Consider the following 14383-nt stretch of genomic DNA (forward strand, 5'->3'; position numbering starts at 1 on the left):
ACACATGAACATCAACAGGGAGAAACAAAGAAAAACATGAACTCCCAAACTCAATAAATTCTACAATAAACTCCACAATAAACTTCAGCCTCAGTGCAGCAGATTAATAACACCTACATGTGGTGTTTGACAAAAACAAACTCTTTGAAGGAGTCAAAGTTCAAATCCAGCTGCATCCTGATGTTCTCACCACCTGAAGCTGCTTCTGTTTTGGAGCTAGCTTGGTTAGATGCTCGCTGATTAGACTTGCAGGCAGTGGCGGTCCTAGCCTGTTTGGCGCCCTGGGCGAGCATCCCTGCCGGCGTCCTCCCACCCCCACCCCAACCCCCCATAGCAATCGCGCAGCAGCGCCTACCGCACTACTCCACTTGGGGGTAATGAGCACCTGCTGTGTGGTGCATGTAGCTTTCTGCCATGGTCTGACAGACAGGTTTTAACAAAAGGTCTCCCCACCATCACAGGCACACTCAGAATGTCTTTTAAATTTTATTTGAAAAAACATGGAAGAAACTGAAATATTACACAGCTTCTGCTTACCTTCATCTTTGCTTATTTCTCCTGTTGTTCTTTTCTCTTTTTCCTAAACTGCACACCTGATGGCTTTGACCTTTTCCTTTCCATCTGCCGTAATTTGCACTGAAGCTGAATAGGTTATAACCACCGCCCATCCACAGGGTTGTCAGATCTGACTGACAGTTGCCAGCCCAACACAACAAAACCTCCATTGAAACTCATGTTAATAGCACCAGGTGTGATATATATTTAACTAGAAGCACTCAGAGAGCGCAAACCTCCGCTAAGGCCATAGGGTCACTGACGCTGTAATACGTGTATCTAAATACTTTGAAATAATCTTTCATCTTTCCCAGACAACAATAACCCCCTATCCCGCAATAGTGTGTTACCTCGACCAGATCGCGGCTCCTAACCGTAGTAGGGAGACCTCTGGTCTCTACTTCGCTTGGCTCGTGGCTGGTAACTAACTTGCTCATCCATGTGGGTCACCTTTAGCAAGGCGGAGAAATGCAGCAAGTCGAAGGATTTTAGCAACAGAACTTTTATTCCTTTTTCCACCGCCACCGAACACACTTTTTCCCTCGCGCTCGTCTCCCACGCTAGCCCGCATACACACACACGGGGCAGAGAAAAGTGGGTGGTGTCTCTTAAAGGGGAAGGCTCTGCCTGTATCCCGCAATACTGAAGAATCCTTAAAAAAATTCCTGGATCCATATCGTGATTTGGATCGCCACCAAAATTTAATCACTGCTTCCTCTTGTCATTTCCAACCGCTCCACAAAATTTCAGTGACATCCGTTCATAACTTTTGGAGTAATTCTGCTGACAAACAGACAGACAAACAAACAACGCGACCGAAAACATAACCTCCTTGGCGGAGGTAAATATACAGAGCTTTGGGTGAGTTGCCTTTATTTATAATTCAGCAGTTACTGTTGGCTGTAACCAGGCCAAAACTGTACAGGCATGAATGAATGAACCCGGCTGAAATGCCGCCCTGGGCGGCTGCCCATGTCGCCCATATCAGAAACCGCCACTGCTTGCAGGGTCTTTGTACACAACCTACGGAAGTTGTCGACCTCATGTCCACATTTATGCTTGTGTAGCTGGATTGTGAGTGTTAATTACCTTGTGGTCGTGTGCAGGTGTTTGTACTCAAAGAACCTCCATACGGGACTCTGCCGCTTTCTCGGCAGACCGCAGCCATTACTTTGCGGACCAGCGCGGTGAGCGCACGCACATGCGCACGCACATGCGCACTCACACAGTTGTCCTGTGGTGCTCCCAGCTTAAACTCGGAGAGAGGAAACAATGATTTCATATCAATCCACAAGGGTTAAAAAAAAAAAAAAAAAACAAGTAAATGAAAGTCAGCTTATCGATAATTTCAGTTAGTTTTAGTTAGTTTTGTAAACTCACAATTCAGTTTTAATTAGTTATCGTTTTTTCCTTTTAATTATAGTTTTTATTTATTTCAGTTAACGACAATGTTTTTTCAATTTCAGTTTTCGTTATTTCGTTCGTTTTCGTTAACTATAATAACCCTGATCTCAGGGGGATATATGTGGTGTTGTGGTAAGCACCACTATGCCCCCCCCCCCAAAAAAAAAAAAGCCACAACTCTTCTCAGGTCCCCACTTCAGTTCACCCCACCTGGTGATGTAGCTGCTGCTGAAACTGTTATCAAGCGATGTTAGGCAGAAGAAAAGGTGAAACAGGAGCGGTGTGTGTGTGTGTGTGTGTGTCAAAGATGAGGTAGAAAACAATAATACCATTATCAGGCAGACATTGAAACAGAACACACACACTCACACACACAAAAAAGATTAGAAAAGAGGAAGAACAAATGGAAAATGTGCAGCACAGCAGAAGAAGAGATGGGAAAAGAACTAAGAAATAAATGAAAAAGGGAAAACAGGTGAGAAGGGGACCAAAGCAACTGCATGGCTCTTATCATGGTCTACCCTCAGCATTAAAATGACAGAGTCAACCTTTTTGTTTGCTGGTGCTGTTGTATATGAAAAAAAATCTCAAATTTAGGTGGTGTGACATTTTGCTGTAAGTCACAAGCGTAATACCTTTTCACAAGCACGTAATATTGGAGGCATGCACATGGAGGTGTCCACTAACGTCACACAGAATAAGAACTTAAGCTTGGTGACTGTTGGAGGAGCGAAAAGAAAAACAGGACAAAGAAGGAAAAAGAAAAACAGAAAGCAAATTCTGGGACAACAGTGGAGAAAGTGTCTTTCAGCAACTGTAATGCAAATGCTGCAGTACACAGAAGACTAACTTGTATGTGACTGTCTGTTATAGTTTCATTTCTTTACAAATATTGAAGAGAAAATAACGGTGGAATCATAATGATAAAGAAAATGTACTTTTAAAATTGCATCAAGCTGATATAAACTGGGCTGCTTTACAATCACATTCATTAAATGTTTACTGCACCCAGAGAGGAATGCAGTCTGTGCCAACGATGTAGCTGATTTCTAATACGCCCCTCTATGCTGCTCTTTTCCTTCTGTTCTCATTCCCCTCCACTCCCAATGGCTTCTCCTGTTCAAAGAGAATTCTTTCTCCCAAGTCTCACCAAGTGCTCGCTTATAGAGGACTGTCAGATCGGTCAAATCATGGGATTCTCTCAACTATTGCACCATATAATATGAAGAACTCTGAGCTAATGATGTATAAATAAAACTGAATTAAGCTGAATTGAAGTGAATATACACAGTTATCTGACAGAACACAGGCAACAACTTTCTGTATCCACAGTAGGTTTTCCAAAACTATGTGTGACTGTTAAAGCAGCCATTGGAAAACATGGTGCCAGTGCATTCATATAAAGATAATATGTAAATCAGTCAAATACACTTGTGCCAAAGAATTAATGGATATTGCATAATTTTCTTCTGAACACCAGATAGAAGCTATTCAATTTATTGCAATTCTCAAGCCAATCAGGTATCCGGAGGATACCTGATTTACCGGGAAATCAAGAAAATCTGGGCAGCAGTTCGACATCTGCAGAGGCTGCAGACCCAGGTGGATGGGCTGTCCAGGGCTGTACAAACTCAGACTCAAAGCCTGTTGGACCTGAGCCGTAAAGCGGGCGAGTAGCCCAGCTGAGAACGTGCTCGCAGGCGAGAGGGGTTCGATCTGGAGAAAAGGTTCAGTTCCTGCACGGTGAGGACAGTAACTAACGAATTTGGAATATTGGATTACTGAATGGGTTCCCCAGTGAGACTGAAGGCTGTTGGAAAAAAACAACCAGCCTGTTCCAAAAACAACATCTGCATTATCAGGAAATTGGCTCTCTAGCCGGCCTTGGGCTGGCAATCATATCTCTCCAGGGCTATGTGTGACGGTCGCTCTCCCCCTCAGCCCTCTCTGTGATTTGTGAAGCTGGATCTGGTGTACCACGGCCGCTGATGAACTTCCATCACTATCAGCGAACTGTTTTGGCTAGGAGCTGGCAGCTGGCTCCACAATGCCCTGACCCTTTCGTCTCCATGTGCATCCCCTCCTGCCCCCTCCCTTCCCCGACCATATTGCTATCCTGGCTTTAAATGTGCAAAAATGCTTTGCTAAGGTGGTTTTTTTGGACCCTGGTATGGTGCTCATGTCGAGCACCGTACCAGATGACTCTTTTTTTTAACCTAACTACCCCATGATGTGTGTTGTTTCCTTTTCTGGGACTGATAAAGGTAGCGCCGGCAACGGCTGCACGACCTCAGACGTTATTATATGTTTACATATATATGACAATAAAGTATTCTTGATTCTTGATTTGTAAATGTGTGATTATTTGTTTCCAGGCTTCTTGTACAGGATTCCAGGATTCACTATGCCCACACTACTAAAACAGTAACAGAGGAGCAATGATTTCTTGCGTCTCTTTTGTCTCTTTCTCACTGTGTGTAATTGTGTGTATAAAAAGAGGGTCACTAACTACCATATGGTTTGAAATATGCAATGCTGTGGTTTACCTCTATGGGTCCAACTTGAAAATCAATAGATATCTGGTGCTCTCTGATCTCCTTCAGTGCAGCCATGGCAATACGAATGTCATATAGGTCTTTGATCTGTCGATTCAGTTTCTTTTCTGCTTCATCAACGAAAGCAAAGATGTGCTCCATCTCTGAGCGGAATTTCCTGTTACAGTAAAGTCCATAGTCCACTATCCAATTCTTGATTTCAGCATTGAGGGACATCTTTAGGGGTGCTGGTAGAAACAAATATGAGCATGAAGAGATCATTACTTAACTGGCCAGAAATCAATAAAATCACATTTATGCTGGTTTCAAAATTATAATGTAATCAGACCTGTGAATAGCGCCAGAGCGCCTACAGTAATATACTCTGGTTCAGAGTTTCTTTCCAGCTCCAGATCTCGATAGAAAAGGATCTGGCTCTCAAAATCTGATAACAAGGGGCTCCCCTGGATGAAGCTGTTCAAAACACAAACAGAAACAGCACTAGTATTATGGATTTTAAGCATCCACTCTAAATATGAGCTGTGAATTTTAACATACATCCTCATGGTATCATCACGGTCTTTTCTCCAGATGTGATGGTAACAGCTAAAGTGGTCCAGTGCAGTCACCACTTCCTGCACACACACAGACACACACGGACATATATATGTATATTAGATTTTAAGAAAACCAAACAGTTGTACAGCTGAGATCTGGATTAGTTCCATAAATTCCCACCGATTCTACACAAATTATCCGGTATATTTCAATTAACTGCCACGTACCTTTTTAGTGGAGGTGATGGAGTTGCTAAGCACAGAGATTAGCTTGACTATTTCCTTCTTCTCAGACACACTCTTGTAGTAATTTCTGGTTTGGAAGAGGATGGCCTGGATCACAGAAGCTGACATGTCTGAGGTGCTGCCATCTGGAAAGTTTGGAGGACAGAATGTGGTAGAAAACACTCTGAGTGCACAAGATGCTTCTAAACATTAACTTTTGGATATTTAAAATAATTATGCATTACAGGTATAATTATTGTAGGGTCTTTAGCTTACAATATAGAGCGCCTTGACGTGACTGTTGTGATTTGGTGCCATATAAATTTAATTTAATTTAATTTAACTGAGGTCTACTTAGAGAGAACTTATTTCATCATTTTTGTGGTTTGCTGTCCCTGCAATTATTGTTGAATAAGAGTATCTGCTAAATAACTTACAATTACTCCCACTTTAATTGTACTGTATATGGTTGCATATCCACATTTCTAAATTAATCTATATAATACATACATATAAAAGTAACATTTGCATTTCTTTCAGCAAATCGATTATCCATGCAACTTTATCATTCATTAAATATGCATTTAATTTGCATTAAATGTGAGATTTTATTCCTTCCCAAGCAATATTACATCTTTCTGCCCCAGTCAAATATTTTTTCGCTCTGCTAAGCTATAAAATAAAGACTTCTAATTGTATATTGTATGTATAAAGTTCTCTTATACCAGCCTGGCTTCTGTATGTTGTTGCTCCATCCTTCGATTCACTCTCAGAGCTGTCTGGTTTCAGAGCTGCCATTCGCCTTTCATTCATTTGTCTCTGCGAAGGGGAATGTAAGACGTCAGTGGTTATTTTGTGCACTGCTGGACCATGACACCATTAGTTCAAAAAGAAGAATTATAAGAGTTAATTACAGATTTAGAACTAATTATAATGTCACAAATTATTGCTTCCTTTATCTGAAACTAGACCCACTTTAGATATTCTTTCTTTGCTCCACTGGCTAACTCCTTTGCTGACACTGACTACACACTCTACAGCTCGGTTTAGAGCCTGTTGGACCTCCTCCGAAGATGGAACCATGACTATGTTAGGGATGGAAAGGGTCACGTTTACTCTGAAGATTTCTTGCTGACTGCTGCTTTTACCATGGCTGGATGGGTCACTCTCAGCTATAGGGAGAGAGAAGGATAACACAAATAAAGCATTGTGATTCAAAGACGGGCAAAAAGCCTGAGTGAATGGTAAGTGAAACAGCTGATATGGAGTTTGTGGCCTTGTTGGGATGAAAATGACTCAGATCTTTAGAGCTGGATGATAGTGTAGCACTGACATTGAGCGGAGACTGCTGGCTATCAATCGGAATAGGAAGTGATACATACTGTACTAATATGTCATTATTCTTTGCTTTTCTTACTTTACAAAACATTAATGTTAATTTTATGGATTTTAGTCTGTATGAAAATGCAACAAAAACATCAGACAAGACGAACCAGAGAAATTCAAGAGCGAGGAAGTATGTATGCGCTTGCGCAACATCTCCAGAGTGTTGCGTGTCACTCTGAGCAAGGCATCCACGTTGCGGTGGTTGAAGTAGGAGAGCACCTTCTGGGCTTCCTGCTCCATCACCTCCATCAAGTCCCTCTTCTTTTTCCTTCTCACCAATGGAGAAGAAGGACCAACGCTAGCAGGAGGGAGCAGCGTGTTTCTTGACAGGAGATGCTCATCTTCACCTAAGAAGGTGACACATTTACGGTCAACAAGAACACCTTTAGCAACCTTGAATAAGTCAGTACTAATAAAGTTAAACTAACGAAAGGCATTCCCTTCCCTTTAAATTCTTTTGAAATGCATTTTTAATCTTCTCTTACAGCATTATCTCATACCTTATCATACTGTATTCTGCTTGATGTTGAAAGGAATCTGTCAGAATACCTTCACTGTCAACGTGCTCAATGGTCTTGCTCTCTGTGCAGCTCTCTTCCTCAAACTTCTCCACCTCCTCTCTCTGATTGTGGTCAAACTCTAGCAACATGTTGATCAACTCATTAGCTTCCTCCTCCACCAGTGAGCTCTTCATGTTGAGTTTCTGGGCTTGTTTTATGCAAAGGTCCTGTACTCATACAGAAATACAGCACACTTTTAATGTAATTAACCTCCAGGATAAGAAATAATGTTTGATTACAAAAAGTATGTTAAAGGTGTCAGAATTTGCTAAGTGTGGGCTGAGTAAGGCATAACCAAGCTGATAGTGTTATTATCCTGTATTTACCCTGGTGGTTTGCACAAACTCCTCACAGCTGACCGGCTCATCCTCTGGTAGGACACACAGAGTGGAGTTGCTCATCTCCTGCAGTACCGCATCTATCCTAAACTCCACCAAGTCATTCACTCTGTCCATCAGCAGCTCAAGATCAGCTAAACAGACAAAAAAGAAAGAAAGAAAGACAAGGACACAAACCCACCGAAATTAAGAGAAAAAAGGAAAAATCGAGGGGAACTTGTCATGCAGGGAGGAGAGTGGAAAAGGGAGAACAGTGATAAATAAAGAAAATTCTGAATAAAAAGCAATGTGTGGAGAGGGACAAAATGCACTGAATATGTAAAGGTTACTTGTGAGAACGCCACCTATGCAATAAATCCATTCATGTAAATTTTATCACACGCTGCCAGTGCTGAGTTGCAGGAATGTCTCGTGTGTCAGCATGTGCGGCATTGAACCCACGGGATTTTTTTCTTACCCAATGCTTTGTCGATGCGGCTGAGATATTTGTCAATGTTCAGAGACGTCCAGCTGAGGGACGTCAAACCCGGCTGTATAGCCTCATCCACCTGTCAAGAAAGTGATGTATGGTGTGATGATGTTGATGCACGTTGTAAGCAACCTGCTGTGACAGTCAGTCTCATATCTGTCACCAGTTAGAAAAGATGCTTGACAAAGTCTGTTCTGATCTCCTACAGTCAACAAAAGAATTAAGATAGACATAAAAAATAAATTTCTTAAATATCACATTTATCCTTTTTATGTAATCATATGACCCTGTTCTGGGGAAAGAAGTTTTAAATTATATTACTAGCAATTAAATTAATTTGTACTTCAGCAATTTGCCACAGTTTATTGATGTGAATGAATGATTTTTATTTTTGTTAATTTTGCAGAAAAAAACACAATAACTACCTCCCATTGTCAAAGAGCTATGGGTGGACATGATTCATTTGCTGAGGCTCAACTTTCCGCAGAGTTAATCACTACAGACCTCCAAACTTCATGTGGCCTTCAGATCAGCTCAAGAACAGTTCATAGAGGGCTTCATGGATTGGGTTTCCATGGCTGAGCAGCTTACATCAGTCTTACATCACCAATTGCAATGCAACATGTCGAATTCAGTGATGAAAAAGCACGCTGCCACTGGACTCTAGAGCAGTGGAGACGTGTTCTCTGGAGTGATGAATCACACTTCTCTGTTTGGCAATCCGATGGATGAATTTGGGTTTGGTTGCTAGGACAACCGTACTTGTCTGACTGCATTGTGCCAAGTGTAAAGTTTGGTGGAGGGGGGATTATGGTGTGGGGATATTTTTCAGGAGTTGAGCTCAGCCCCTTAGTTCCAGTGAAAGGAACTCTTAAAGCTTCAGCATACCAAGACATTTGGGACAATTTGATGCTCCCAACCAGAGTTATTATAGTTAACGAAAACAAACAAAATAACGAAAACTGAAATTAAAAAAAAAACATTGTCGTTAACTGAAATAAATAAAAACTAAAATTAAAAGGAAAAAACGATAACTAACTAAAACTGTATTGTGAGTTTAAAAAACGAACTAAAATTATAGATAAAATGACCTTCCTTTTCTTGTTTGTCATTTTATTTAAAAGCCTTGTGGATTGATCATTTTCCGCTCTCCAAGTTTAAGCTGGGAGCGCCGTCGGGCAGCTGTGCGTGCTGCGCTCACCGAGCTGGTCCACAAAGTAATGTCAGCGGTCTGCCGAGAAAGCGGCAGAGTCCCGTACGGAGTTTCTTTGAGTCCGATACAGATAGAAGAGTGTCTTGTTGTGAATGATGAAAAATGTATGGAACACGTCTCAGTGAGGAAAAAACACCAACATCAAAGTCCACCTGAGAAGCGCACACAAGGCAGTTACGAAAACCGCTCTGAACCGACGTAATCTGGCGTTCACCTCAGGAGAAATGTGACTACTCCTCGCTGCCGCGCAGCCGCAACGTTGTGATGAACCTGTTCCGTCCTTGTGCGTTTCCGGCCACTTTATCAGTGAGAGAATAACAATCAGGAACATTCAATATAAGGACTCGAGGGAATGAAGAAATAACAGGGACAAATATGTTTGCAGCCAAAACAATGAGCACAAAGAGCAAGGACCAAAAGACATGCGTCATGAGGTCAGCCACATATCGAGCATCTAACCAAGCTAGCTCCAAAACAGAAGCTGTTGTTAATCTGCTGCACTGACGCTGAACTTTATTAGGAGTTTAGGAGTTCATGTTTTTCTTTGTTTCTCCCTGTTGATGTTCATGTGTGTAATTAATATTACACACATTTAGCACGTAGTACTGCTGTATTGTGGACAGTTAGTTGTTTAATATAGTTCTTTAAACGCTATCTTTTGTTGAGTTTTTATTACACAATAGTCACTCTTGTGCCTTGATTCTTGCACCTGATGAAGTATGAAAAACGAAAACTAATACTGAAACTAACGAAACGAAACTAAAACTAAGCACTAAACCAAAAATAAAAACTAATAAAAACGAGCAAAACCAATCTGAAAACTAATTAAAACTAACTGAATTAGAGAAAAAAAAGTAAAAACTAACTAAAACTAAATGATAATTAAAATCCAAAACTATTATAACCCTGCTCCCAACTTTGTGGGAACAGTTTGGGGATGGTCCCTTCCTGTTCCAACATGACTGCACACCAGTGCACAAAGCAAGGACCATAAAAACATGGATGAGCGAGTTTGGTGTGGAAGAACATGACTGGCCTGCACAGAGTTTTGACCTCAACCCGACAGAACACATTTGGGGTGAATTAGATCGGAGACTGCGAGCCATCCAACATCAGTGTCTGACCTCACAACTGTGCTTTTTGAAGAATGGTCAAAAATTCCCATAAACACATTCCTAAACTTTTTGGAAAGCCTTGCCAGAAGAGTTGAAGCTGTTTATAGTACACTAACTTTTGGCAGTATAATGTTGCTCCCATCTATCAGGTTAGCTAAACTAAAGACAGCCTGATAACATCAAGCGCCATCTTAAAACAGATCGTGTGCTGTGAAAAAAAGGTACTTTTCTTCAGATTCATCTATCAGAAAATGAGGACTGTAATTCACTCTGGAGGTGGCTTATCAGAAAACACCTGTGCTTAAAAAAAAAAAATTCAATAACAAAAGTAACTAAAACAAGATATTAAAAAATTAGGGAAATTTTGTGAACACAAGAGCAACGCTAGAAACCGTTGGTGAATGTCTTCACACAGTGTTTCACTGTATTACCTGTATGGAACTTTTTAAATGTCAAATAACCCACATATATTATATTTATAGAAATTATATTATAGAAATTCTATATGTGAATTAAAAGAATAAAAAATCAAGTGTATAGTGTACAGTGCATAAATATATTAACCTCAAAATGAATACACCACTAACACACCCATCAAGTTTTCTTTTTCAGGGCTGCTAATAACTACAGCTTCTGCTCTAGCTTTAAAAGCTGCAAATGATTATAACTCACATGATTTGGACATACGGAGTAGTAAAATGTTCTTTACTGAAGTGCTATTATTGTCCTGATAAACAGCACATAGGATATGATTGTAATTTAGGTGAAAACTAAACTGATGTGATAACTACATCTTACCTTAGCTACATGAGGCATGGCCAGCTGTTTAAATACACTCTGAATCTTAGCAGGCACTCTGGTGTTCTCGCTCAGCATCAGCTGAAATGACATAGATGCATGTCGATGTATTTGTCGATGTATTTATTGTATCATATTATTGCATCATTTGATCATCCTGTTTTTCAGTTTCAGATTTTTAGCTACAACTGTGCGTTATACCCACCTGTAATTTCTTATAGTGTTTCTTGAGCATGTCTTGTTTTTGCTGCAGAAGAGAAGCAAAGGGAGGGATTGCCAACTTCATCCTTGTCATGCAGTTCACTTCCCTGATTTGGGTCCGAATCTCTGGGTCAAAGTTCACAAACAGCTCCCCAGTTTCTGGTGATCTGACCAGAAGAGAGACTTGTAGGCCAACCTTAGCGTCCTCCATCTGTGTCGAGGTATAAAGGTGAGGCGTTTAGCGAGGGTTGTTAGAAAGATGAGAACGGAGAGGTGTGGGGAAGAAGATTTGTGTGAATACGAGGGTAGAAAACATGATCGTGCACTTGATGTCATGTATACATGTTGTATATACAAGGTGATAAATACAGATTCTATGTTCATGCTTCTCTGTCAGATTCCTTGTTTTTAATTAAAAATTGTGCTCTTTGTTCACCTTATACATCCAGCTGCAATGGTAGATCATCTCAAACTCCAACAACACTCTTGCTGCCTGGTTAAAGTTCCCAATGATCCTTTTTGCATCTTGTGTGGAAAGAACTCCTGGTTGCTAACCAGAGTCAAAAAAAAAACAAGCAAACATAAATTTGAAGGCGAACACACTAAGAATTTTACCATTAACCAAATGGAAAAAGTCAGACATTAAATATTACCTGTTGAAAGAGATCCATGGGTCCCTGGATGCGACTGTAGAGCTGCCGAGCCCACATTATCCGACCAGCCACTGGGGGCAAGTCCCTGCCAATGGGGGGGTCCAGTTTCTGCTCATTGTAGATGCGGGATACCATTTCAATATCCCGGCCATAATTCTGCAAAATTTGCTGATACTTCTCATCAATCCCAAGATCTGGGATGCCCAGTCTGTTTTTAGTGAATCCAAAAAAATAAAAAATAAAAAATAAATGGCTCATCAGAATTCAAAAATACACCACCAGCATTAAAAATAATTAAATAAGCAAGAAGTGAACAACCATGCCTGATAGCTACAACGAAGAAGCAGGATTGGCAACATTCGGGAAATGGTGTTAAAGATTTCAGAATGATTATAAGAGGTCAACAATGAAATACCTTTGAAATGTCCTCATCACATTTAGAGCTGTTTCTGTATGTTGAATTTTTTCAAAGGTGCTATCCATGAAACTCTTCAGTTGATTCTGGAAAGACAAACAACAATAATATTCATGACACTGTCAGTGGAGTGAAATTTTAATTGAACCTCCACCTAATTAATCCTTAATCACTAGCAAAGGGACTTGGTTGACCCACATTACAAAGCAGATGTCTCGTCAGTTTGCATTAACTTTATTTGTACAGCACAGAGGAAACACACCAGCTAGCTGCAGTGAACTTACATGGAGCTCAGAGGTGCTTTTGCAGAATTCCTCATAGTCAGCATCAAAGTCAGTTCTCCTCTGGTCTATGAAACTGTAGTGTTTGTTCTTCATGTTCAACACAATAGCCTAACAAAAAATATCCAGACATACAAAAGCATGGATAAGGTATTTTGAAATATAATCTGCTTTTTCTTATGCAGATAAATCCTGTGTTCCCAAATTTAAGCACCGAGTAATGCTTACATTTGAGAACATAATATATAATACAAGTAGAAATGTAACAGTGTAACTGCGTCTTAAAGCTTACTGCAAACTATATTCAGCAAAGCTATCTATCAGTTTCTACTAAAAAAAAAAGAGGTTTGCGATCTTTTATTTCAGCTCTGTTTGGTTACTTAAAGCATGAAAGCAAAACATGTTGTTGAGTTTTTATTCATTTGGGAATTAAAAAAAAAAAAATCTTGTTTACAAGTGAAACCTGAGGAGTAACTGCCTACACGCTGCAATGAATGCCATTCACTAAACCACTGCACACTTTTCTTTTTAGAGTGTTTCAAAAGTTTTAATCTAAACAGGAAGCTACAAGTTGCCAAAAGCGGCCCATAATCTGAAGAAAGGTTGACAGACAAGTTTGCAGTATTAACAAAAAGTCAACATAGGGCTGAGTTTAGAAAGAAATATTATGGTCCTAATACTGGGAAAAAAAATGGAGCTGGTTCTCTGTTAATGCTCCATGCAATTAGCATCCACTTTGTTACTAAGGGTAAAATCTATAGATATGAAATTTTACCACTAAATTTTCTACACTAAAAACAGGCCATGCATTGCTAAAAGTTGAAGACTGCAGTGAAACATTACCTCCCATTTCCCCTGCATTTCTGCAGCCTGCACATGCAAGGAAGCAGAAACAAACAGATAGCTCAGATCAATACACTGTCAAGAGAACAAGTGAAGATACCAACTGCAGACAAGGTGATGCATAATAACAAAGTTGAAGTATTATGTACTGTAACCTTAAGCAGCACAATCTGATTTTGTACAAAATAACTGTTTTGTTCAACATGAAACCACATAAAAAAAAAAAAAGCAGCCAGCCACTGACTTTGTAAATGCGCAGCCTGAAACTCTGTTAAGAAACTGACTTACTGAGCAGCCGTTTGCTTCGTTCATTTATTTCTTACTAATCATCCACACGCGCCCTTTATTAAATCATATGCACAAAGGAAGTTAGTGTAGTTAATAAATGTATCATGATTAATCATCACAGACCTAATTCAATTAAACTTTATAATGTTCTTTTTCTATTGAGCAGAATCTTTTACAATTCATAACATAATTTTAAAAATGACAGTATTTTAACTTTATTCACATTTCATCTATGTTGCAATACATGATGTAGAGTTGTTTTCTTCATTGTTCTGGCATACATAAGAAGCCTTCCATTCACGATACTGCCTCCCTGCACGTCTCATTAAAAGGATTTGACCACAGTCTGATATCACAGTATACTCACTTGAGACCTGGTGGCCATGGTCTCCAGTCCTTCTATCGTGGAGTCCTTTAGGACGGAGTAGGTGGAAATGGTACTGAACATTTCGAGGATCTTGATAAGTCTTCGTTGGAATGTGTCAAACTTTCCAAAGATGTACATCTCACTGAAGTCAAACTGTCTTTCTGAAGGAGTCTGCTCCAGC

At 40.1% G+C, this 14383-nt stretch overlaps 2 protein-coding genes across 2 annotated transcripts; both read right to left on the reverse strand.

The window, feature by feature from the left end:
* Positions 1-4287: 4287 nt before the first annotated feature.
* On the reverse strand, positions 4288-5410 carry LOC115793800 (dynein heavy chain 5, axonemal-like). The gene is made up of 4 exons (XM_030748918.1): positions 5279-5410; positions 5052-5128; positions 4843-4967; positions 4288-4741 (listed from the first exon to the last, which is right to left on the reverse strand). The coding sequence occupies exons 1-4, from the start codon at positions 5402-5404 to the stop codon at positions 4464-4466; spliced, it is 606 nt and encodes a 201-aa protein (XP_030604778.1). The 5' UTR covers positions 5405-5410; the 3' UTR covers positions 4288-4463.
* Positions 5411-6005: 595 nt separating this feature from the next.
* On the reverse strand, positions 6006-14281 carry LOC115793795 (dynein heavy chain 5, axonemal-like). The gene is made up of 13 exons (XM_030748909.1): positions 14203-14281; positions 13548-13574; positions 12708-12815; positions 12424-12509; positions 12009-12216; positions 11792-11905; positions 11360-11566; positions 8017-8107; positions 7548-7693; positions 7211-7388; positions 6881-7008; positions 6251-6447; positions 6006-6094 (listed from the first exon to the last, which is right to left on the reverse strand). The coding sequence occupies exons 1-12, from the start codon at positions 14218-14220 to the stop codon at positions 6388-6390; spliced, it is 1371 nt and encodes a 456-aa protein (XP_030604769.1). The 5' UTR covers positions 14221-14281; the 3' UTR covers positions 6006-6094; positions 6251-6387.
* Positions 14282-14383: the final 102 nt, after the last annotated feature.

The sequence above is a fragment of the Archocentrus centrarchus genome, chromosome 16, assembly GCF_007364275.1.
Source record: "Archocentrus centrarchus isolate MPI-CPG fArcCen1 chromosome 16, fArcCen1, whole genome shotgun sequence".
Classification (NCBI taxonomy): domain Eukaryota; kingdom Metazoa; phylum Chordata; class Actinopteri; order Cichliformes; family Cichlidae; genus Archocentrus; species Archocentrus centrarchus.